Below are 26,032 nucleotides of genomic sequence, written 5' to 3'. Positions count from 1 at the left end.
AAAAGCCTAGTCTCAAAAAGGTTACTTTAGAACAGTGCGAGTAAGTGGAAAGTCTTAATTTGTATAATGACACTGGCCATGTGGTAATGAGATTCCATCATTCTTCCTGCTCTCTCCAGGGAGAGACACATAGCCAAGCTCTGTTCATGAGGAAAACAGATGCATCCCACAGCATTTACAGATTATTCCAAAATAAGCAACACATCTCTGATGTTTCTGGAATGCAATGATGAGTTAAGCAACTTCCCACGAGGACTCAACCATGGTCCGCTAATTTAATTCGGTTTGGCACAAAGAGCAGTGGTTTAGATAAGAGGAACAACTTATGAATAAAGCCTTCTTGAATCGTTTTTGAGAGTTGGTGGGCTGTAGACACAGTTTTTGCACTCTAAGTGAAAAATGGGTATTGTTCAGTTTGTCGTCTCTGTTCAAAGCCGAAGGCGGTTTTTAAAAATTTCTCTCCTCTGTGTTGAAGTAAGTTTGACCTACTCCAGCCAGAGGAAATTTGATGGGACTTCAGATAAAGGTGCCTATATTACTTTACTTTTTGGATATTATTTGGGGTTAGTGAAAGGTGTCAAGGTTAAATCGTGCCCCAAAGAAATGATGTAGCAAGAGATGTCTTGCGCACACACACACACACACACACACACACGCACACACATGCACACGCACACATTCACAGACATCACCACAAGCCTTGGCTTCCTGTTTGTTAGCACTATCTTGTTTCACAAAGATACCTGTCAAGATTCACACAAACACACAGTTGAGAAAAGGGGCAAATGATTGGGGACATAGATAGGAGGGTGGAGCAGAATATATGAGTAGAGTACGTTAATTTTCTCTCCTTGTTTCTATAGCAGAATAGCAAGTGTGTTCTTCTAGAAACAACACAAGCAGTGAACAATGATGTAGCTTTCTTCCAGTGTTGGCATGGAGACGTGGGCATTGTTAGTCTGTGTTAAATTCAAACGGTTGCTTCAAAGTAGCATGTAATAGTGTGAAAGTAAACTACCAGTAAACCATACCATCCATCTTTTGGATGCAGGAGAACGCATCGAGGCTGTGTTCAGTGGACTACACTTGCTTGACCTGTCTTGCAGGCGTTTCCTTTTTATAGCCTTCGGTTCTTGCACCTCCCACAGTTAACAAACACAAAGATGAGTCTGTTTTATGGGGGGTTTCATTGCCTCCAGGGATACTCCCCTGAAATTACTCCAAGATTCTATGTCTTTCACTCTTCTAAAATATCTCGGAGCTCATTTTAGTCTCCAGAGTGGGGAAATAAAGTTATTCTGGCCTGACGTGCAATCCAGTGTTCTTTAGGCTGTGCAGGTTGAAATGTTTCCTCCCTGATTTTAACCAACATGACTCAATTGCTCTACATAGCCTGGTCAAAGTCTGACTGTCCTCAAGAAAGCATACCGGACCAGGTGTGTTTATTGCTCCCCCCGCCACTGCTTGGCAGGAGAGCCTAGTCTGGCGTTTTCAGATTGCACAAGGTGTGGCTTGCTTGTTGCTCTACCCTGTTCTCCCCTCCCCCACCTCCATCTCCTTCACTGTCGAAGCTCACCTGAAGAGATTTGCATTCAAGGGCCCACCCTGGCCCCTGATTGGCCAGGTGTAGGCTCTATGCCTCAGAGCTCCCCTACCAATGGCTGCTGTGGAGCATGACTCATAGGCAGAAGGCAAGTTGCTTCACCACACTTCTCCTTTTTTAATTTCAAACAGCAGCCATTGCCTCCTCTCTTTTTTTTTACTTTTCAATTTAGTTTTGTTGCAGGGAGGTATAAGGCAAGTTAGAAATACATTGCTTTAGCCAGCTCTGTCTTTTCACTGTTCACTGTCAACACTTTCTTGGATTATTTTTTTGTTCCATCGCTGTCTGTTTTTCTTCCTCGTCGTTTTTTAATCCGACACTTCTACTGTTAATATGGAGCCTGACACACAAGCACTTTGTGTTTGAGGTTAGTACCTTTTGAGTTAGGTATTGTGTTTGTATATGGGTGACTAAGCTTAAACATGTTCCACAAATTGGTTCAAGCATATTTCATAAAGATAATGCAATTGAAATTGTATTTATTTTGGGTGTGTAATTGCAAGTGAAGTAAAAAGCAGAAGTAGGTCATCCGAAAAGTCTGGGAAAGTGCATTTTGACACATTCAAATGTGAAACTTTGTATTTGTTCCTAACATATATGACACAATACATTTAGTTTGATGAACAAAATATACTGCTCTTATCAACCAATGTTGTGTAGACATCATCATAACATCATTAAATATCTTTAGAGTTCATAGGTCAGAATTGATAGTGCTATTATAAAATATCCATTCCCTGCTAGACATAGTGCAACACATATCAACTCACAAAGTAAATGCTACGGTATTTTTTGATTGTGAGGGAATGATGGTGGGTTTTCATGACACACCTTTAACACATGTTTGTTGTCGTTTTTCTCTTAAGAATGATTGCCTTATATGGCTTGCTCCTGCAAGGGAAGGAGCAGTGTTTTGCAAGCCCCCTGACCAAGCCCACATGAGGATTATGAGTTTGTCATGGTGTAGAAATAAGTCTTAATCAGTCATGGCACCTGTTAACAGACTTCTGTCCACAATACTGATCATTGCTTCTCCTCATAGCAGGCTGGAGTCAGTGCTGTTTAATTCGCTTATCAGGCCCTAAACATCTCACTGGAGCCCAGAATGAATGTTGCTCACCTTGTAGGCTGGAGCAACCTAGCAGGTTTTTTATGTGGTGAACAATGGTGTCATGCCAACTCTTTTACTACGTACACAGTTATAACCCTCCAACACACCACGCAACGGGTTAATTTTCTGCGTCTAAACTTGGTGGCTTTCTTGTTTCTCTGAAACTTTCCCACTGCAGTAGAGATAAAAGAATGCTTCCTGTTTCACTAGAAAAGGGCTAAGCACTGACACATATGAACCGTTTGCTACATGACACTAATTTGGGGTTCTGCATTCACCATTGTACAAATTGGACTGTTTGAGGAGTGTTCAAGCATCACTTGAGGAATTGAGTTTGTCATCAGACACGCACAGTCCCCATGACGTTGAAATTGCGTCTAGTTATTCTGTGATACGTGGAGATCTATTGTAAATATTCTAGAATGCTTGCTGGTTACATAGCTGTTGGACAGGTATTACACCATGTGCTTCACCCATGAGGTGATTTGAACAGATTTCTGATTGGTTGTCAGATGGCCTGATCAAGGCTATCCTAGGGTCTTCCAGGTTTAGTGCCCATGCACACAGGCTGGGTAGACATGTAGATAAACCTTCCTTAGAGATTGGGGAACAAATGCAAAACCCCTCACATGGGTACTGTTTGATTTAGATCTAGCCCTTCACACCTGTATGTCTATCAGCAGAAGAGACAGACCTAGTTTCAGTCCTGGGATGAATAGCTTACTTGTGTTCATAATATTGGCTGGAGTTTGCATCTGACGTGACTTTCTATCATGTCTATAGCCCACCAGGCCTCTGATTTGACTTGTAAATGAGGCTCAGAGTTTTGAGGTGTGGCCATGTAATCGGATGAAAACATTGGAGCAGTCAGGGGAAGGGACTCTAGAAGGGGAGGGGGTGGGGACAGAGTCACATACAAACAGGAGAGGATATGAGGAAAGGATGGATGGATAGGGATTTGATGAGGGGGAGGGAGATGGAGATGAACACAGAGGCAGGGAGGGATGGCCGCCTTGTCAGGTTGGCTCCTCGCGCAACACAGAGTCAACAAGTCTTAGCCTGTAATTAGATCTGCAAGCCTGTCCGTGGAGGAGGAGAGGAAGTATGAGAGTTGGGTTTAGTCAGCACTGGTTTGGCATGTCTGCATGTGGAACAGTAGAGGGTTGGGTAGGTTCTCACTTCAGTAACCTATCCTGTGGCTGGCACCGAATGGCCGTGGGCAGCAACTGACGTACTGAGGTTGATGATGGGTAAATAAGAACATGTGGCATACTGGCTCGACACTTGTGCTGCCTTGATACTATCTGGGATCAAGGGGAAGGATGCCTATGATTCTCTGGTGTTCTCAGAAGAGGGGTGTGGGGGGCAGCCTGATCTGCAGGTAATTAAGAGGAGGGGGTAGGGACAGGGTTGCTCCACGCCTTTCATTCTTTTGTTTTTGGGTCTATCTTAGGGTTTAGATTTCAGACAGCTAGGGTCTCAGTGAAAGGAGAGGGGTTGAAGAAGGTCACAAGGTGCCAGAGGGGATCTGCTTCATCCTCCCCCACCCTCAGGTGGATGCAGTGCTAAAACAAAAGTCAAGCCAAACACACTAGAGATGAAAGGGAGCACCCATCCATCCAGATAGACTAGAGGCACACTTTCATATAACTGTATTCAGCTGTTTACAGCTATTGATGGGAACATGTTTTGTTCCTGTTTTGGACTACTTTCTGTTTCTGGCCAGTATTCATGTGAAGGCTTCAGGACTTTGTGAGGAACACTGTGTTTTCCTGCTGGCTGAAGGCTCTTTGTCTGGGTCCCGGGGGATTTGCATCATGTTTCCATATGCCTTTCACCTTTTCTATTGAGCAACCAAGACACCCTCCCGATGCTGCAAGTGTGCGTCCCTCCCTGACGTGCTGGGACTGGCAGGGCCTTGTTCACAGGTACTGAAGACAACACCGACGATGGCATACGGCTCAGTATTCCACTCAGGAGGATCACAGCCTAACGTGGGGTTACAATCTCCAAAACACTGAGATGAGATATCGTTCCTGGAACTGCTGATTGGGATCTTATCTCGTTTGATGACATCACAGGATCATCACATGCTACACATCCGTTTATTCTGGTTATCTAGGAAGATCGTATGAGGTCATCATTCACTTCAAGCCCTCCCCCTCTTCCCTTTGGTACCTCCTCCTCCCAAGCCTCAAGGTGTGGACGGGTGTTTTTGACCCCAGTATTTGCCCCCAGGCAGCCAAATCCCAGGAAGATAAATGCTTTTACCTGGAATAGCTGGTCACACCTTTCTATTTGAACAGATTGCATTTCCAGTTATGCCACATCATGGCTGTGCCGTGGCAATGTAGATCCAGATCCAAATCTGTTGTTAGCTTGTTACAACAGCTTGGCCAAAGAATTTGTGACTGTGATGAATATTTAGTTTTAGTGTTGTTGGGCAAAGTTGGAAGTAATGTGCACACTCAGTTGGACACCAACAGCATACTGGTATCAGTATTGCGGATTTGACTGATAAATCATATTGCAACCCAGTTCCCCTTAAAACTTAACGGATTCTACAGAGCCTTGATGTGTTATCTATTTAAATAAGATGCTCTGTTTTTGGAAGGCATTGAAGATGTAACTTTCTCAACTTTTAAATACAGGGGCATTAACTGGAGTCAGGTGGCTGAGCGGTGAGGGAATCGGGCTTGTAATCCGAAGGTTGCCAGTTCGATTCCCAGTCATGCCAACTGACGTTGTGTCCTTGGGCAAGGCACTTCACCCTACTTGCCTCCCTGTACTTACTGTAAGTCGCTCTGGATAAGAGCGTCTGCTAAATGACTAAATGTAAATGTAAATTAACTGACAGAGAAAGTTTTCATGTTATTTTAACCTTCCATTCCAACTCCATCTGAAAAACACTAACAACCTGTGGCGTCTCAAAGTAGCACTCCAAAATGACATCTTAGCTAGTACGCAACTCTCAACCCATTCAAGTCTGATTGATAGCTGTCTTAACACCGAGACTACCACTTGTAGAGAGTTGACTGCAGCATCGTGTATTATAATCAGGCAATCTAGAGCATGCGCTGTCTGGAAGAATCCCAGTCTGAGTGTGGTTTTGGAAGGCTTTCTCCCCGACTACCAGTTTGACTGGTGTCTGTGTCTGGAGTGGGCTTCAGCGGTCAGCCATGTGGAAAACTGGCCGCGTCTACCAACCGTGATCCAGCTCAGTTAGCACTCCTCTGTGTTCGCTCGTCACTCAGACACTCTGAAGGGACCCCATCCACAGAGGCCAGCCCCGTAGTCTGAAGCACAAGAATAGAACTGTTTCTCAGAAAGAGATGCTGCATGTGGTCACTATGTTAAACATAGTGTAAACATCTGACATAGTGTGAACATCTGTGGAGAAAAACCCAGTGGCTACCGGGCAGAGTCGTGTGATTCTTAGTTCTTTGTGGTGTGTTGCATCTGAAAGTAGTTTGAGGCCTTGTTAGGTCTCCAGCATTGAATTATGTTGCATGGAACCATGCACTGTATTTGTTCCGGGACTCCTTGTGTGAACTCCTTTTCAACACAAGGAATGCTAAGAATACTTTTATGATGTCATTGCTCATGTTTCTGAGAAGTGGAGCTGAAATGCCCCCCTCCCTGAGAACTGCTCGCCTTTGGACATTGACGTTCAATGCTAATGCAGTAAACAGTATCACAGGCTGGCCGGCCAGCAGTTTTTGCCAGGTCACAATTGTTCTTCTCAGATGAGGGTAGATCAATAGTGGTATTTTATCTGAGGCTCAAACCTCTCTAGTGAGTGTGACAGGGCAGGTTGAAGACACAATTGTACAGCAGTGCTCAGATACGTTAACATGTTCTGGCAAATCTTATCCTAAGTTGCTCCCTGAAAATGGAATCGGTTGACTTGAAACACCAACACTTCAACAACCGATAGTGTGACACATATTTTCCCTGGAAAACTGCCTATCTATTTAAACCCAAGTCGAAACTAGGAGAGAACTTTGTCCTTTTTCACTCACCTTTTACCTTAATCACCACCTCCTCTCAAGTGGTGCTCATTAGTTTCACCTCATTGGCAGCAAAACAGTCATTTTCCTTTCCTCTCCCAGCGTTAAATTGTTAAATTGAGTGTCTGAGCTGTGAATGATGGCACCATTTACATGATTATCTTCTCTCTCTCAGAGATCGAGTCAGGAAATGGATGCTGGTATATTGGAGCTTGAAAATGGCCAATTCTCAGTTGCTTAATTCATTCGCACCCACTTAGTTCTTCACAGAGACAAGCTTTTTGAAGAACCCTAAAAGGGCGTCACTTCCAATAACCGCAGCCCCCTCCATCTCTTTGTCTTTAGGTATCTATCTGTCTTTTTCTTTCTCCCATACTGTCCTGTATGTTTGTTTCCATGTGTCTCACTTTCAGGCTCAACCTGTAGTGTGTGTGGTCTCAGACACCCGAGCGCTGTTAGTGAAGGAGCCCCCAATACACACACACACACTCTCAGAAGTCACATCTCTGCGCCAGCTTCACAAACCCTCTCCGTGGCACTGTTACTAAGCAACAGTCACTCCTTGTTTACCATATCTGTTTTGGCATTGTGATTATCAGATGGGGAAGTCACAGTACCCCCCTAACCCCCCAGAGATCATTGTATGTTACTTTCATAGAAAGGAAGCTCCATGCAAAGTCTGTGTCATTTACTGAAGAACCGGTGTAACATACAGAAATAAGACACCCTTTACCAGTTTAGGAATAATCTGTGTATGTCATAATCAATTACATTTCATGTTTGGACCAATATTATGCACAATGATCACAGAGGTCACATAGCCTGTACTTGTATGCCCCATATCCAGTTGTTGAACAATAACACTTTGTCATGTAGCGCTTGTTACACAAGCCCAGGTCAGTGCTCTCTGTTTGTCTCCATGGCCATGGCGTTTATTGTCCTCATCTCCTGCTCCAATGGTCCACCTTCCTCATCATTCTGCTATCATAAACAAACGATCCGTTTCATAAAGCACTGCGCTGCTTCTCAAATATTGACCTGGGCTGGTAACCTCTCTCTCCAAGCTGCACACAGCTCCAAACAATGCCTGGAGGAGAAGAAAACACAGACAGAATTTTCAACTACTGGTTTCACATGTAAAATGTCGTAGTTTAAAACGATTTTGAAATCTCAAGGAGTAAAACTGTACACTGCCCTGTCAACCTACTCGGGGATAGGCTCTGAGGGGACAAAGCTTACTCACTAACCTGGCAATTACAGTTTTGTAACTTTAATTTATGTAACTTTGACCTCTTTCTCTGGACTGACTCCTCCCTCAAAACCATGAGACTTTGTTGACAGAGTAATGTGTACGCTGCTCCTTTAGTGCTGTAACACTTCAGACAGGCAATACCAAATTACTCAGGTGAAAACATAAAAGCTGTTCTAAGGCTGGTTTAGTTCACTCAAAACAATTGTTATCCCTGGTCTCGATTTGAGGTGTGTCTGTGTGATGTCACTAAGGAATGACTCGTCAGTCATTTTGAGACACGGCATGAGACAAACTTTTACTGCTTTGTAGATTAGATTAGGGCCTGTAGTGCAGATATGTTATACTTTACTAACCTGGTATTCTGCTGTCTGAAATTAGATAAACCCTCTTGATGGAATTGAACGGTCTCTCAGCATCTCTATCAATCTCAGCCTCAGCCTTAGCTTTTAAGCTGTTAGAGGGCCATATCTGCGAGGCTTTGGCGGGGCTTAAATTGTAAGAGCTGATCTGGTGATTGTTTGGGTGTTTACAGACAGCTCACTTTGTCCTAATCTCAAAATCTTTACCAAAGCTGCAAATGAGCCTGTTTCAGCCTTAATCCGTGGCCTCACCAACTGACTCAGCAAATGAAGTCATCATTTTCACAATATAGTCCAAGGTGCCATTTCAGCTGATAGACCTCTTTTTCTCATGCAAGGCCCATTTGAGACGCGACCATTTGTCTTAACTCATGGAAGCTTTGGAGCCCAAAGCCGGTGATAAGATGGAGTCAGCTGATGCAGAGGATTGCAGCTTGACTCTGTGGGCGTGCTGCGTGTTGTGTGGTGCAGCATGCCTGCCCAACGAGAGGTGGACTAACCAGCCTGCTTGTGTCCAGACCTGTTTGGTATGCACGCTCGTCTGAGCTCTCAGAATCCCAAGTCCCTGCTCCCAGAAACACAGGCCTGGTATGCTGTCCCTTGGCCTTCAACATGGAGCTTCTTTTCGATGGAGACAAAGCATAACAAAGCTTATCTTGGCTGTTTTCGTCCTCCATTTGATATATGACAAGCCACTCAGTGGAATGCCACCCTATGAACCATGCATCTTGGAGAACGTGTTGCAAAACATGTGACCTGGGTGCCTGGTTGGGAGAATTGACAGCACATCTTAGTGGTTTGCTGTATGGGGGAAGAGGCAAGAATGTAACAGTTGGTTTTGTTTTCTCTCGATGAGTGGGTGTGTGTGTAAAGCATGGTTGTTGTGCTGGTATGTGCCGGGTATGGTCGTTTCTGATTCTACTCCCTCAAGCAACCTGTGCACTGACATGTCTGCATCGGTATGTATGTAAACACATCAGTGTGTGTGTGTGTGTGTGTATAAAAGGGCATGGGTGGTGCTTTTTCACACCCACTCAGGTTTACCACATGGTAGCATCAAACCCAAAGAGCTTAAAGTAAGTTTTCAACCTCGTTTTAAGCAAGAGAGCAGTGGAGTGTTTTATCTTATGTGTGCAAAAGGTGATGATGGTATCATGACCATATGCTTGGACTTGGTATCAGTTTTTTTTTTCTTTGCTATGTTTGGATGCTCTATGAGACTGATAGTGTTTCACTCTTCCAGTTCGGTCATGCACCACATTGTTCTCTCTTAGAAGCCAAAACAACAGACAAGTATTCAAACTGAAGCATGACAAACATTTTGAAGGGGAACGTCATGGGCAGCCCAGATGAGGAGAAATGCATAACTCTGGTGTCTGTGTTTTTCCACTTAAAACCGTTGCCTCTCACAGAATAAGGTATTGCATGACACTTTGCACATGACGAATGAATAAATATGCCTTTGTTACAATGCGCAAGCCATACTCGTACCATATGTTCGTGAAAACGTTTTTAGGTAGGGGAAAAAAGTTAATGTGTGACCCTATATTTTACTTGCCGTTCGTATCAATAGAATTGAGGGGCAGCCGTGAACTAAGACTCAACTTCCAACGTGGGATTTTCATGTTTCCTCTTTAGCGTAGATTTACTCATATCTGTAGTCTGTTTGATGTATTTTTCTGTTGCTGATGGTGATGACGTGGCAAAGGCTAATATGTCGAGTGGCTTCATGGAAAACAGCAACACTGATCTCAGGCTCTGTCTCTAATGGTGGCAGACTTGTGTGTGCTCAAGCTCTTGCTGCAATTTCCTGTCTTCTTTTCACAACTAGTATTCTTCCTCCGTTGTGTGTGTGGCCTGTTGCACACACACATGAGAAATATGTCTCTGGGGGTAGATCTGACAGAGAGGACAGAGGACCTCACCATGTGACCGTCAGAATACCTGGTCTTGATCTCTCTGAGCTCCTTGGTGACTCGTAAGGTATTGTGAATCGTGATACCTTCTTGATTGAAACAATGGTGCTCATGTTGTCTCGATCAATCATTTGTGCTATCAGGGTCTGGTATTAATGTATTCATGTAACATCTGTTTGTGTGAAATAGGGGGTTTCATGCTCAGAAATAGCCAGACAAGATGGTAATGCTGGGACATATTGGGGAACTGAAGTTGCAATGTAGGGTTGTTACACAGTATGCTCAACACCAAGAGGGTTGGCTGTGAGACTAAGCATGTTCGGGTTAGGGTTACTAAGTCAGTACCAATCGTTAAATAAATCAATGGCTCATGAAAAAAGATATTCTGGGAGCCTGCTCTCTACACACCTAGCACTATCTGTTAGATATATAAAAAAAAACTGTTTGTTTTGATGTCATGAACTGTAGATTTAGGGCTTCTGTGAGGACCACTTTGACACATACTTCTACTTCTCAGAATTGGTGTGAAACCAATGAGCAGGGCCTCACTGCTGTAGAGTATTTGAAAGGCGACACATCCGAAGGAGTGATGTATGGGTGGGTGGTGGTGTGTTGAGTTGTGCTGAATGGTGAGGAATCTACCAGACTATTTTAGTCCATCTAAACCTTTCAGATTAACAATAACCTTGTTCTCTGAGTTACATTTTTGCTTGAAGGATTGGATTTTCTGAAGGTAGCCATTCTGTTCATGGTATTTCAATAGGTCTGCTGTTTCACTGCTCTAGTTTCCATGTAAAAAGACAGGTACTTTTAAGGAGATAATCTTAATGGAAGTATTTTAAATATTGAAAAGATCCTTGCCTTACTACTACTACTACTACTACTTGAGGACAAGCTCTTATCAGTCAAATGAAAAGAGGGGGGATGTAAAAGAACTTTCCACTCTTGCACTAAGAGAGAAGTTAGTTTCTGAGTGTGGTTTAACAGACAGGAAGTAGCAGAAACTCATTGCTCGGTGATGCATTTCCTGTGACTGCAGGATTCACAGGTCAGTTTGTGGTTGTGACTTTTTCTTCCAAAGATACACCACTCAAATTCCCCCTTCTCTTGCAGTGCCCATCGTGCTATTAAATGTTTAGTGGGTAAAACGTCAAGAAAGACAAGACAAAGGAAAGGAAACTGCTTTAAGTCTGATTCCAAGCCACATACAAAAAAGTGTTGGTATGCCGTGTGAGGCAGGGATTATTGTTTGTGTTAAAGTCGTGTGAAAGACCTACAAGCTTCTCTGAAGGCGTTGCACGTCGGATAAGGTGTCATTAGCTTTTGAAACACTTTGGTTAAGGCATGCTCTTGTGTCCCCTATCGAGAGTTGGCTGTTCAGAGCTAGCATGTTAGCCTAGCAAGCCAAGCCTATCAGGAAGGAATGGGTACTCTTGTTCTCCCATCACAGCCCTCGAGGGGCAATGTGGAAAAGTACCATGCTCGCAAAAGATCAGATTAAATTCCATTTCTCCCTGAAAGCCTGTGCTGGAGGTGGCGTTTTCCCCTCAGTCTTCATTAGGTTCTGGCACACCAGTGCTGCCTCCCAAACCTCTGACAGCAGCCAGACGTCAGCTTAGGGCTGGAGGCAGGCTGCCTGCTTTGTTGTCTGTGTTCTCCAGTCTTGTTTTCCAGGCTCCGAAACAGCTGTCTGTCATTATGGGGTGTCTGTTCATGTCCCCTGTCCTTCCATTCAGGCCATGGATCTCCCTTTTGCATGGCAACCCCTTATGTCAGCCCAATCAAGTATTTCCCAAGTTTAGTTTAAACACACGGTGACATTTAGTCATCGTGCCACATCATGTGTGTAGCTGCGGTCCGCTGAGGGGAACAGGCGGTCTGCTTTACAGACATGCTGGTGTAGGTTGCTGTGGTGAAAGATGTCTGTGTTTGTTCCCTGTCTCGCATCAAGCGAGCTCCTTAATTGCTGTTCTCTCACTCTATTGAATTAGCAAACAGCCACTCCAGAGGGACTCTGACCTTTACTGCTGTGGATAACTCACCCTCAACTGGCTAGTCTGCTTTCAAAGCCTGTGCTCCCTGTGCCTGATACTGCATCGTTTAAGGTTATATGTGCTGCGCTGTCAAGTGCGTCACATGTTTCACTTTGATGTTTAATCACCTGAGACCATGTTCAACTAGGGGTTTGTAGCCTCTCAAAGTTGTGCTCGGTTAGTATTGTTAAATCTGAGCAGAATGACCTTGTCACATGTTCATGGTGCGAGCCGAATGACCTTGTCACGTGTTCATGGTGGGTGTTTTTCTCTCCCTGTTGAGTTAAATGGCTCAACAGATGATCCCCTGATCCACTGGCGCTATGCAGGCTATCAAAGGCCTGCAGGAACTGACTTCCGACCACTGAGTCATTTCCCCTACAGGAACCCAGTAGATTCTTGCAGAGCAGCACTTCTCGACTGACTCCTAGATGACTGGGATGTTGACCTGGGTCTTTTGTGCCAGCTTGCATTTTGGTATTTGTTCAACTGGTCTGTTACTCTGTCCATACAGCTGCATTGGGTTAACCTCCAGGAAATTCATCTAAGGCTTCAGTTTCTGTCCACTATTGAAGTTCACCTTTCCACAGTGGACAGATGAATGCTCGTAATAGATTGCTGTGTTTCAGCTTGTTCAACCCTGTGTGGAAGATGAACAGAGGACTTTGATTTATACCTGCTGCCATTCTTTTTAATGGCACTATCTGCTAGGTCGAAACCTGTGTTGGGAAATCGTGCGTGTTCCGAAATGCCAGGAATGCCAGTCTGTTTCCCTGCCAGGCAGGAAAGACCTCAGCACCCCTCCCTTTCCCTTTCTCTCCCTTTTCTCCAGAGTGCTCGTCAGATCTGGAGCTATTCTGAGACTCTCTCTCTCTCTCTCTCTCTCTCTCTCTCTCTCAACCTTCTCGCTCAAAAGTGCTGACATCACTGCAGCCATGATCTCACTCCGGTGGGGCTGGGTCAGTGAGTGTTTAAACGGGCACCATCCCTATACAAACCCATGACAGTCAAATCAAATTCCCTCTAAAGTACCGAGTAATGTCAGCACCATCTTGTAACAGCAGAGGAACATGAGTGAGAAGTACAACTTTGTTTTGGTTGTCTTCTTCTCCACAATGTTTGCGCTAGCCACATGCATGGTGACTCATTGCCTAGTCATTCAATCTGCTTAAATTACCTCCTTTCATGGTCAACAATGAGCTCAGCTGAGGAGACCAAAGCGGGGGAAACTGGGCCTTCTGGGAACCGTGCATTTGTTCATGAAGCCTGGCTCTAATTGGTTGTTATTGCGAACGCCAGCAGCCATGTTGTAGTGGTGAAGCGTGCTGCTTGTTCCCTGCTCTGTGTGCTGTGCATGTAGAGACGACCCGTCGACTCGCTTATAACCCTTTTGGGTTGGAGCCGATCACATCACCCACATCACATGACACAATCCACCTTGGAGACATGCTGCCTCTAGAAGTGTGAGTTTGTCCAAAGAAGCCCCACCCAGGCCAAGTCACAGGCTCACTGTTTGCTCTGTGGAGTCTTGTGCATTGAGTAGCTCCAGCCCTTCCACTCCTCTCCTTCTGCACTCCCTCTCCCTCAGGCTGACGTATAGTGTGCTCTCAGCCTGACTTCTGCGCCGGGACAGGGCAGCTGTTGTCATGTGCTCTCTCTGGGAGACTGTGCCGCCAGCTCTGGTTAATGGCTGGGTTTATGTTGTATCCCTGTTTGCCTTCAGCGCTCTGCCAACTGGGCCACACAGATCAATGAATTGGTGACAGGCAGAAAGGATGGAACACCCAGACACACACACACACACACACACACACACACACACAAACACACACACACACACACACAGACAGACACACAGTATACTCTCTTTCACTCTTTCTCTCTCTTACTCTGTCTCTCTCACACACACACACACACACACAAACACAACCCCCCATCACTGTGTGCAATGGTTTGTGCAATTTATTTAGCCAATCTCCATAGACCCCCTAGGCTGATAAAACTAATGTATATGTAAATCACAGATTTATATTTTTGTTAAGGATAGTGAATCAAATCGATTTACAGTTGATAACGAGGCGAGGTTGCAGTCCTTTCTCAAGCCCAGGGGGGGAGCACTAACAGTGAGTGTTACAGACACGGTTGTCCCTCACGAACCACAGCGCTCAATGTTCTCCGGCACCAGAGCTGAGGTTCCTGGCCCAGGCTCACACAGCACAGACGGGAAGGTAATAAGTCAGCTTTGTGTGGGGTCTATGTGGCTCCGCGTGTGGAGAGTCACTTAGCAGACAGACTACAGTCTAGTCTGGTCACTAGACGGAACCGTCCGCCCACCGGGGTGGCCTGACGAGGCTTTGCAGCCCCCTCTCCCCCCCCCACTCTCTTTGCCCTCCCACATGGGCCTTTCACCGGAGGCCGAAGCGCTGTCATAGCACTCAGCGTGCCAGGGGGAGAGCTTCAGATGGTTCTGTCCAGCTGTGGTGGCAGAAGGGGAGCCATGGCAACTGCCGAGGGCTTCAGTGAGACAGTACAAGTGGAATGAGACACCGGGGCTCCAGAAACCTTCCTTTTTGTCCTTTCCACTCCTCCACCCCATCGCTTCTGCATCCCCCTATCATGCTCCCAGGAGATGCTTTCCAGGCACAAGCCCTGTTCGGGACAGGAATACGGCCAGGTGCAAAGGGAAGTGAACAGGCAAACGGGGAGGGGGGGGGGGGACTTAATGACATATTCGGTTGACCCCATGTCTCTCCTTGTGAGCCCCACCCGTCTCCTGTCTCCCACTCTTTATCTCCCATTCCGCCCCCTCCGAGAGACACAATTGGACCTGGAATGCAGCTTTCGTCAGTCACACAGGCATTTCAAAGCAAACAGGCCCCACCCTGCAGCAGTGGATGAGGGGGCTGATGAGGGGGAGGAGGAGGCGCAGTTAGCTCTGCCATCTCTGACTCTCTCCTCTCTTTACTGCTGCCAGCTCTCCATTCCACGGGGCGAGTGGGGGATGTGAGAGTGGAAACCTGCCCCCCCCACCTCCCCCCCCCCCCCCCCCCGCCCCTCTCTGTCTTTCTCCTTTCCAACTTTAACCAGATACCTGCCCTTCCCTTCCCTACAGCTCTGCTGTAGGTTATGCTCTAGCTATATGACCCCCTCATCACACAACCTCCACACACACACACTCCAATTCCCTGAAGGCACTAGCACAGAGGAGCAAGGGCACACTGTGTGTGCGTGTGTGTTTTCACCATCCATTACACCATCCATGTGACTAGTTAAACAGCGTTCTTATTTGCTCATTGTTGAGCTCACACCCTGGAGGGATGGAGTTAAGGGGAGGGACCACAGACACTGTGATGTCAGAGGGGAGCCTGCTAACATCTACTGGACTTTGATTAGACTTCTCAAAGCGAAATGGTTTGTACTAGCACTAGCAAAAACAGAAGCATTTTCCACATGACAGTTTCAACACAGATGTGGGATCGAATTTCTTTCTGTTATGATCCATGTACTGTGAAAAAGTATGAATCCTTCTTTTCTGTTTAATAAGAAAATACACACCAACGGATATGGAGAGTCGAGCTTGTGAAGCCTGGGGAAAGATATTCCAAGCAGGCAGGGAGACAGGCAGGGAGACAGTTTCAGCCCGACTGGGCTAAGAACCAGCCAGTGATCTAAATGATCCACCGGAATCAGAGTCAAGCCCTTCCTGTCTCTCCCAGTCTGTCACAAGCTGCTTCTGAGACACACAAACACCTGCTATGTATAACGCTACGAGACAAGATTGAAACTGATTGTTTGAACTTTCCTGACCCGTCTCTCCTTCTGGCAGGTGTACATGCTCCAGAGAAAAGGTGCCCTACACCCAAACTGCTGCTCTCCCCCGCTGAATCCTGGGTCTCTCTGAGACTCTGCTCCACACCACCGCCGCCCAGCACAGAGGGAAGAGAGAGAGACAAGAGAGAACTGACTCTGCTAAGACAAATATAAAACATTTCGACACAGTCAGAGCCACAGTGGCTTTGTGTGGGTGAAACCCAGCCTCTACATCCGACGCCTGCCCAGCTTCCTGTGAACTGGACGCCCTTTGGGGGGCTAGGAGCCCTCTCTGTCTGCCTGAGTTCTACCCTCTCACCACCATCGCCATGACCACTGCAGTCCAGCCCAGCGATTTGGTGTTTGAGTTCGCCAGCAATGGAATGGATGAAATCAACCAGGTACCTATCATATTAGGGACTTTAACTTCTGTCGACTGTGTTCTTGGGTAACTCAGTCACTCGGGGCATGATAGCACCTGATAAATGGTTATGCAGATAGCATAAATTGGTTTAACAGAAATACAGATTTTACTTGTTTTGACTACAGTTATAAAAACAAGCCCATGTAAACAAGATTGAGAAGAGGAATGGAACAGGGTCCACAAGACCCCCCAATCACTGTTCTGAGGTGGAGTGGAGTGATGTGGAGATGAAAAGGAGGACAGGAGGAGGCGGAGGAAGAGGAGATGGCAGGAGGGAACAGGAGGAGGAGGATTAGAGGATTACATTAGAATGGAAGGAAGTGAAAAAGAACAGGAGGAGGAAGAGGACAGGAGGAGGAGGGGATGGCCGGGGGCAGGAAGAGGAGGACAGCAAGAGAAGGCGTGAATGGCAGGGTGAGAGGGCTGGGTAGTGGAGCATGGGCTACAGGCAAGGCTACGCTGGAAACAGCGACCCGAAATTGGGACTGTGTGGGAGGAAAGGGTGGGGCTTAGCCTGGAGTAACTTTATGGCACAAAGGTGACACTGTGTGTGGAGTGAGAGACAGTGGCTGGGTATCTGTTAGAAAGTATCCTCAGTTAGTTGTGGTTACCTTACCCCCACATCCCCACATAGCCTGAATCCTGTGGAACAGGTGTGTGTGTGTGTGTGGATGTGGGGAGATAAATCGTCACTGGATACTCTCGGCTGAATGGCTCAGGTTCAGGCCTAACCAGCCCAACCAGTCTGAAGACTTGTTTTGGAGAGGTGACAGTCTAATTTGTTTGAAAAGCATTGTTCCAAAACAACACAGTTCTCTCTCTGGTACCTCCCAGTGCCTTCTCAGTCCATTAGACTAGGATTACGCTCCTGTTCACCTACAAGTCCTAAAATAGCTCCAGAATAATGACTTTTAACGCTATCCGAGCAGCCATTTTGCAGAAGTAGCCTGTCAGGAGAGTGCTTATGTCGACCACACTGGGGTCAGTTGAAGACGGAAAGAGAGAACTGCGGCTAGCCTGCAAGACTAATGATTAGCTCTGTTCTATTGGATTTTACAGTCAATAAGTAGCTCCCTGAGTAGGGCCATCACGTAATGACTGTAGAATGATGTTCAGCTGGGTGTCCCAGAGCTGCTATTAGCAGCATACTCCTCCTCCCACGCATCTCATCCTCAAACACTCACTCAAGGACTTCTCCCCACCAAGTCCACTCTGCTCGCAGTATGTAAACGTTCTTACCTCACTTCCTCTAACTGACGGGTCATGTCGAAAGGGCTTGTGTTGAAAGGACAAAAAACGGTTTTGTGATTCAAGATGGCGTCAGGCCGGTAAGTAAAGCAGAAGAGTGCAGGGCGTAGGGGAACCTTAAACAGATGGTCTCCTTTTCAAAAGCCGGAACACAGAACTGATGTGATGCAAATAGGTCCTGATTCTGCTCTCCTGCTTCCCCATTAGAAACACTGGGGAGGGTACCAAAGAGGAAGATGTGCACAATAATGCTGCTAGCATGGTGTTAGGCCGCCAGGCATATCATATAACATACAGTACCCATGGGCAAATGTGTACAAACTTTTGACTGGTACTGTATATATCACATATCAGTCAGTCCCTTGTGGCCACAACAAAGTAGATTTGGTTCCACAAATTTCTACGACGGAAAAGACAATGTCCCACTCGGTCTGGCTTGTTTTGGGTGTCTGTTTTGTTGTCACCTGTTTGCATGGTACTACGTTACTCGTTTACCGGTGCTGTAAAAGCTGAGTCCCCCAACAAAGTCACAACAAACATCAGAGATTAACATATCAGTCCTGTTTAGGCCTGTCAGCAGGCTCGAGTGTGTGATCGTGTGTTTCTGGCCCAGCCTGCTGGAGAGGAGACAGCACTGGTGTTCATGCACAAATAAGTGATTTGTGCATGAAGCAGCAGACTCGCTTGAGCTTCTTTGGTGACACACACACACACACACATACTGTGTGTTACTCTATACACACACTCAAGGACACAAGCATTAGTAAGCCCAGACAGATCTACACGTTGTCAAGGATATCTAGTACTGTGTCTACTATAGAGTCAGACAAAGAGAAACTTGCAGTCAAAGCAAAACTCAAGGTTATTTAATGATCTCTAGCTGTCTACTATTTAGCCTTACTGCTGACTTGCCATTTGAAAGGGGTCTTTAGAAGAATTAATGACACCTTTGTGAAAAAACACTTCTAATATATTAATAACAACCATTATAACACATTATGTTAAAGCTGAGAGTCTAACATTATTAGTACATTGCAACCTTAATAATTTATGAAAAAATCTAAAAAGACATTGTAACTTAATTGCAATTTGTTAAATAACTAGACACTGGAATGGTTTATCAACTTGGAGGTATACATGTGGTCTTGATGTTTCCATAATGACTCCAGGCCTTGTCTTTGAAGCTTAATCATTCAACCCAGCAAAACAGTGATACATGGCGGGGGACTAGGGCTCTGTTAATACTCTGGTTAAACTGTAGCTTCGCTGCAGGGTGAACGTAGCCTTGGACTCTGGGCCTCCAGGCTCAGACACCTGGAACGCCATGGGGTTCATCCTAACAATGGAGACTTGTGCTTGAGAGACAGATAAGCCTTTATCCCAACCCTCCTCTCAGATGTACAACAGTATGAAAGGGGGACTCCCAGACATGCCTCGTGGTCAGACGTCCATGTGTCTTGCATTTTGAGTCATCGTGAATGAATATTCCTTTACCTTAGTTAAAGCGGTACTTTGTCCAAAGCATTTCTCCAAATTGCATACAAAAAATAATTAAACCTTCGACCTATTTTGTTTCCCGAAGTTTTAATGTATTTCATATTATAATACTGGGTATCGTTGGAGATCCTTCTTCAGTGTAGATAGTCTCACAGTGTGAGGTCTGGTGCCATCTGCTGACTGTTGTCTGTAACTGATACACACCTAATTGTATTTCATCAGACAAAAAGTACAAAGTTACTTTGCTAAAGTGATAATTATGTATCCAGCTAGTTGACCCCTCTCTTTTTATGGTTGTACTTTGTCAGAAAGAAAGAAAGAAAGAAAGAAAGAAAGGAAGGAAGGAAGGAAGGAAGAAAGAAAGAAAGAAAGGGAAGATGTTCCCTCCTCTCTCACTGGTGCTGCTAACAGTTTATGTGGATGGTGTTGAACTTCCCCTCATTCTGCTTGGCACTAGTAATTCCAGTTTCCTCATTACCGCTCTGCTTCCAGTAATAAGAAATACTATGCTGAAAACAAGTGGGTGTGTCTGGAATTCCCAGCGTGAGGTAGAGAGGAATGGAACAAGACCAGCTGTTAAGTGTTTACAACATTGATCCTATGGCTGTCATGCAAGTTGTCATCATCTCAACACACATGAGTCACTTCTCAGTTGAAGATGGCCAAACCAAGCAGCTGGTTTCAGCTCCACAAAGTCTCTGCAGACCATTGAAACCCTGCTGAAATGAGCTCTCTTACAGTTAATCTTGTAGCAAATCTGTTGGAAATTGGTGAAAATTAGAGCAATTTACAATGATTTAGAGCATAATTCTTGCAATGAAACCGAGACAGTTTGTAATAGAAAAACAGTTTGAGAGAACATTTTATTCTAAATGTTCAGATTTCCACAGAGTGTTGGTATACTGCAACCATGTTATGTATATAACTATATGTACACGTACATATATTTATGTTAAAAGTATGTATACTTCTAACATAAATATATAGCCATGTAGCTACGCTAAAGGCTATTCCTTAAATACCTTTAATGGGATACATACAGTAAGCCTACTACTTCTGCTGCCCCTCCACAGGTTGTGGTCTCTCCTGCGTGTCTCATGTCTGTCTCTGTTGGTGTCTTCTGTTGGTCTCCCTGTGTGTCCAGCTGGACGACCCCTCAGTGTTCCCTGCCGTCATCGTGGAGCAGGTGCCAGCAGCAGACCTGATGCAGGTGTACTCTGGCCTGGAGTCAGACGAGGTGACCAATGGCATCATGGTGGACTCCACCCTCCATGTGGTGGAAGAGCCAATCATGGTGGGCGATGTTGGCCTCTCAGGTGAGTCGTGCGAGGAAGGTCCTGTAGGGATGCTTAGTGACATAACCCAGATCCAATGGCATGGGTATGCATTATGAATGCAGTGGTAGCCATAATTAGACATCCATAGCGATGGCTTGGTCAGCGATTCCATTCAAAACACAAAAATTGTCTCATTAGCATGTTCCTTAGGCACATTAACTCATTAGAAATAATCTGTTTGGTAGATTTGAAGTAAAACATTGTAGTAAAGCTTCGCCCAGAGATAATAACAGACACAAGTTTGAAATAGGTTCTAGCCCTTATATGTATGTGATTGTCCAATAGAAACGACGGTGTCGGGCACAGACGACAGCATGGAGACCAATGAGGCTGCAGCTGCTCTTCTCAACATGGAGTCTCCAAACAACATCCTGGATGAGAAACGCATGAGTAGGAACAGCTTTTTAATTTGTTGCAGTTTTTCAATCTTATTCAGTACTGTTTAGAATTAGGCTTACACCCATAAATGCCAATACCTTTTGTATTTCATTCTAGGTTCTTGAAATTGAAAGCTGTTCCCATGTTTGTGGACATGCTCTGAGCCCTGTTGTCTTGTTTGTTGGATTTAGTTCACACCTACGGGACTCTGTTGGAGTCTGATCTCACCTACATTCCCCTGAGGCCGGACCAGATCTCCAGCATGGACATGTCCTTGGACGAGGAGACATCCTCCATGGACGAGATCCCTCAGAAAACCATCTCCAAACCACAGCGAAAAACCAAAGGTACTAGCTGGTCCTCCTGTACTGTAGGGGGCACTCTGCATCAACCCTGTGGGATTTCATTCGTCGAGCACATTTGGAGTGGGCTGTTGACCGTAGGCATCATTGATTATTTCTCTTGTTTGTACCGACTCTGACCTTTGACCTCTTTTTTTCCCGTCTCAGTGCGCAAGCCGCGGGCGGTGCGCCCCTGCTCGCCCATCACCACCCCGATGCTGCCACTCAAGAAGAAGAGCAAGGAGGGCAAAGGTAAGCCTCGGAACCCAGCCCAGAACTTCAAAACCAGCCAATGAAAATCAAGGTCTCCGCTCTCGTCGACCGTCGCTGCATCCTCTCGCGAAGCGAGCGAACAGCAGCGTGCAGCCCCTGCAGTCTGGCCAGGGTGAACCTGGGCTGACTAATTGATGAGGTGCTCTCAAAGTGCTGTGTTCCACAGGGACGTACAAGTGATTGCAGGCTGGAGGGCACATTGATGCACTGATAGACTAGAGAAGGTGTTTTTTTTTTTTTTACCGCATGCACCTACTCTTCCCCACGTCCCTCGTACTGTGGAGAGAGGGTAGCACACAAATACATCACCCTGTCACTGTGTGCGATTAGCACTCTAGTGACTGCTCTAGGGGTTGCTGTTTTTAACCACTTCTGGTCTCAGCCGTCTCACAAGCTGCAGGGATACACTGCAGGACCCAGTCTAATTAATTCCCGGCCTAGGTACACACTCTGACAAGAATTGAGAATTGATTTATTCAGGTTATGACGCGGGGCGCTGTAATTGCACGGCTGCCATTTCCATTTTGTTAAGTAAAACCTCTGGAATTCGAAATGAATTATGGATGTCGATGGAGCCGAAACAGCTGAGCTAAGAGAATTCCAAGCTGTGAGAAAGGCGTTGCTGTACATTGAGAAACACACGTCCTTCCTCTCTGTCCTCATCCAGGGAACACCATCTACCTGTGGGAGTTTCTCCTGGCGCTGCTGCAGGACAAGAACACCTGTCCCAAATACATCAAGTGGACCCAGAGAGAAAAGGGCATCTTCAAGCTGGTGGACTCCAAGGCCGTGTCCAAGCTGTGGGGGAAGCACAAGAACAAGCCCGACATGAACTACGAGACCATGGGCAGGGCTCTCAGGTGAGGGGTGACCTCCAGCAGATAGACCATCGAGATGACGTGACGGAAAGAGTAACTGAATGTCTTTGGTGCTATGTAGTTTGGGATTACTGGTTTATATCCCTTTCCCAATGGTACAGTGTATTGTATTATTATTATATCATAACTACAACCACAACCATGATCTCTGCCGTTTATGCACAGCACTAACACCAAGTCAGCCATATGATTATTACCCTCTGTTGACCTCCTCACGCTGGCTAAAATAATGAAAGTTGACCTACATACCTACTCACATACCCATGCTGCCATCCTCCCCCCTCCAGGTATTACTATCAGCGCGGCATCCTGGCTAAGGTGGAGGGCCAGCGGCTGGTCTACCAGTTTAAGGAGATGCCTTCTGACCTGGTGGTCATCGAGGACGAGGACCCAGGCCTGGCCTCCGGTCCCGGCTATGGGAGCCAGCGCGCCGGCCACCACGGCAGGGCAGGAGGCCGGGGAGGCGGGGGCCGGGTAGGGCAGGGCCGGGCCCAGGGCCAGCAGCACCTGTCAGCCAAGCAGGTGAAGAGAGAGCCCAGCGACGGAGGCGTTTACCAGGATGCCAAGGAGGTGGAGCAGCTACTCCAGACGGTCCACGTGTTGCAGCCCAATCAGGGGGCAGCTGTGCCGGCTCCTGCACACACCATGAGGTGAGAGACGTGTGTGTGTGTCCATGTGCTTCTGAGTGTGTGAATACAGTATATTGTCATTATGGACAAACGACAAAACACTTACACTCAAATTGACGGATCATAGACACACCAACAAACAGTCAGCCAGGTGTAAACTGAAATGCTCACACATCGAATGCTTTCATGTGTTCGAGTGTTCAATATGAAAGCTTTATCATCTTTGTGTCCTGCAGTTTTCTGGGAATCCTTTCTATAAATGCTAGGATTTTTTTTAAAGCTTTTTTGTGAAGATAATCAATAACTAAAATGCAGTTGTGCTGCGGTCCTCAGAAGTGTTTTGTGAGGTAGCTGCAAGACGCTAGGATGTTGACAATAGCTGCGTTACTGAAGATTGACCTCTGTCGTCTGTCTATTAAAGAAATATGATTGTACCGGCTTATTAAATAGAAGGAGCATAGTTGTGGGTATGAAAGGCTGTTGATGGGTATTTAGATGGCCTTGTCATCTCTCATCCCATAGGACTATCAATGTGCCTGCCTCCGTCCCCATGGTCCTAACCTCCTCCGGCCCCCTGCAAACCCTTCCCCTCACCCTGACCAATGGGGACTCCAGCCACTCCTCCCCCCCTCGGGTCATCCTCCACACCGTCCCCTCCACCACCGCGGGGGGCAAGGACGTCCTCACCATCCAGACCGCCTCTCTGGCCACGGGGACCGGCAGTCTCCAGGACGCCCAGCACCAGCTCCTGGTTACCAGCCTGTGCTCCTCCACCACTTCCCCCTCCTGTGCCACCACGGGGGTCATCACCACTGCCAGCTCTGGGCCCAACGGCCTTCCCCGCCTGGTCACCATCAACGCGGCCAGCGGCCAGCCCATGGTGGCCCAGCAGCCCGGCACCGTCATCGCTACCGTGCTCAAATCTAGCGAATTCCATGGCCTGCAGGTGAAAGAGGAGATACTGGACCCCCATTACCTGCAGTCTCTGGTCAACATGAACCCCTCGCTGGCGGACCATGTGTTCGGGAAGGAGGAGCTGGAGGCGGGGGAGGTGGAGCAGAGCTACAGGACTGTCATCTTTGAGACTAACCAGAACCAGAGTCAGGCCCAGCAGGGAGCTGCAGCCCAAGTCAACGGACACTTTTTCCAGAGCAGCAGTCCCAGCGAAGGCCTGACCCCTGTTGAGGAGCTGGAGGTGCGAGGGGAGATGGCCCTGCAGCCGGAGCATGTGGTCAAGGGACTGCATGAGCTGCCAGTCACTTTTATTCAGGTAAAGACAGAACCCACAGAGGCCTAAGTCTGGCTGGACTCCTTTATTACTACACCAAAGCAGGACATGGTGAAATGGAAAATAAGATAATATAATCAATTGTTTTCATTTCCTTCCCCTCCCCTCTGATAATCTGATATTGGAGCAAAGGATTCGAAAATGTGTTGCCCTGCAACGTAGGCAGATTTCCAGCCCTGAATTTTTGTTTACTCTTAGATATTGTGATTATGTGCCTAAATTTGAACGTCAAGGGATTGTTTTGTTTATGTAATGTTGAATGCTCTGTTGTTCTGAGTCTGGGTCTATCTACCTTCAGTGGTCCCGGCCCCCCCTCTCAAACTACCCCTCCAGGAGAACAGCCATTGGATAACCAGGGATCAACCCACCACATGTGCCAGTTAGAGAATCTATACATCGCAATGGACTTGTGTAAATGCTCAGAGACTTTACACAGGTCAACTGAACCAAAAATAGGAGATGGAACTCAAATGGGAACAATGAAATCAGACTTGTCATTTCATACTACAGACTGACTCCAGACAGTAGAGGGCCTGAGGAACACGGAGCGCAATCAGGCAAAAGTTCACCTGGACCTCCGAGTGCCTTCTGAGAAGTTGAACCAGTTCTCATGAGATGTCAGAGGGCTTTGAGGCAGGTGGCCTGGATTTTGACTTGGAGAATTGGGACTTTTCTCTCGGTATCCCTCCTTGTTAGCAAGCACATCATCAGTGAGGTGTGCATTCTCCAGCATACACTCATGGCCTTATATCACTGTGTTACTATGGTAATGGGCATTCACTATTCACCAGGGCAGTCCAATTACAGACATATTTGTATATAGCAGCGGACTTAAAGCAGAGAGATGGATTAAAGAAGAGAGAGAATACAGAGAATAGAAACATAGATACTACAAGACTCATCTCCCATAAAGGCTAAAATCATGTTTATATGAAATGGAATATATATGAATATATATATATAATATACAATTGAGATTCAATTAAAGGCCACAATAAATTTATTTATTTTGTAAATTTCCAAAATTCTGTATAAAAAGGCACATATTTTATTATTTCCATATGCAAACACGAGGGAATATACAAAGTATATGAAATAAATATGTTTCTTTTTTTAAAGCTGGTATCCACATTTTGTAAGCATTCCATGTAATCAGCACAGCTTGATATTGATATTTTATATGTTTTTGATTCAAGTGCTTGCGAAATTGTACATATTCCCTGTTTTGTTTCATCTTAAAACATTTTCAAAATGTGTTGTATGTGCTTTTGTTCCTGCCCCTTACGCTCATTCTCAGCTCGTCAACAGTCAGTCAGTGCAAGCTGCAAAATTGTCTTGCTTTACTCATCTCTATACAGTCCTCTCGTCTCAATCAGTAACTCTTCAATCAAAGTATTTAGTGAACCTTATGGATACCTAGCACTGGTGTTTTCTGTTTATGATAATTTTATATTAAAATGGCCGAGCTCCTTTCTTGTCCTGTTCTTTTGTTTCAGTCCTGGGCTCTTCCTAGTCTCTGACCTGATTCAATATAGCAAGGTTTTTATCTGGCCAGACCGGTGAACCCAAGCTGGACCCATATTGATTCTGAACAGCACCATCATGACTGGTTGTGTTCTTCTGTGTGGCTGAAGCTGCACAGTGA

General features: G+C 46.0%; 1 protein-coding gene across 4 annotated transcripts; it reads left to right on the top strand.

The window, feature by feature from the left end:
• Positions 1-1,729: 1,729 nt before the first annotated feature.
• Positions 1,730-25,857, top strand: elf1 (E74-like ETS transcription factor 1). 4 transcript variants are annotated; one of them, XM_062476128.1, is made up of 10 exons: positions 1,730-1,970; positions 16,111-16,495; positions 20,408-20,579; positions 20,886-20,990; positions 21,170-21,325; positions 21,488-21,571; positions 22,260-22,452; positions 22,758-23,120; positions 23,622-24,369; positions 24,686-25,857. In XM_062476128.1, the coding sequence occupies exons 2-10, from the start codon at positions 16,424-16,426 to the stop codon at positions 24,737-24,739; spliced, it is 1,947 nt and encodes a 648-aa protein (XP_062332112.1). In that variant the 5' UTR covers positions 1,730-1,970; positions 16,111-16,423; the 3' UTR covers positions 24,740-25,857. The 4 variants fall into 4 exon arrangements, with proteins under 4 accessions (XP_062332112.1, XP_062332111.1, XP_062332113.1 ...); XM_062476127.1 differs by having other exon boundaries at positions 20,387-20,579; XM_062476129.1 differs by having other exon boundaries at positions 20,387-20,579; positions 23,622-25,857.
• Positions 25,858-26,032: the final 175 nt, after the last annotated feature.

Source organism: Osmerus eperlanus, chromosome 13 (assembly GCF_963692335.1).
Source record: "Osmerus eperlanus chromosome 13, fOsmEpe2.1, whole genome shotgun sequence".
Lineage (NCBI taxonomy): Eukaryota > Metazoa > Chordata > Actinopteri > Osmeriformes > Osmeridae > Osmerus > Osmerus eperlanus.
This window is presented reverse-complemented; position numbering and strand designations above follow the sequence as displayed.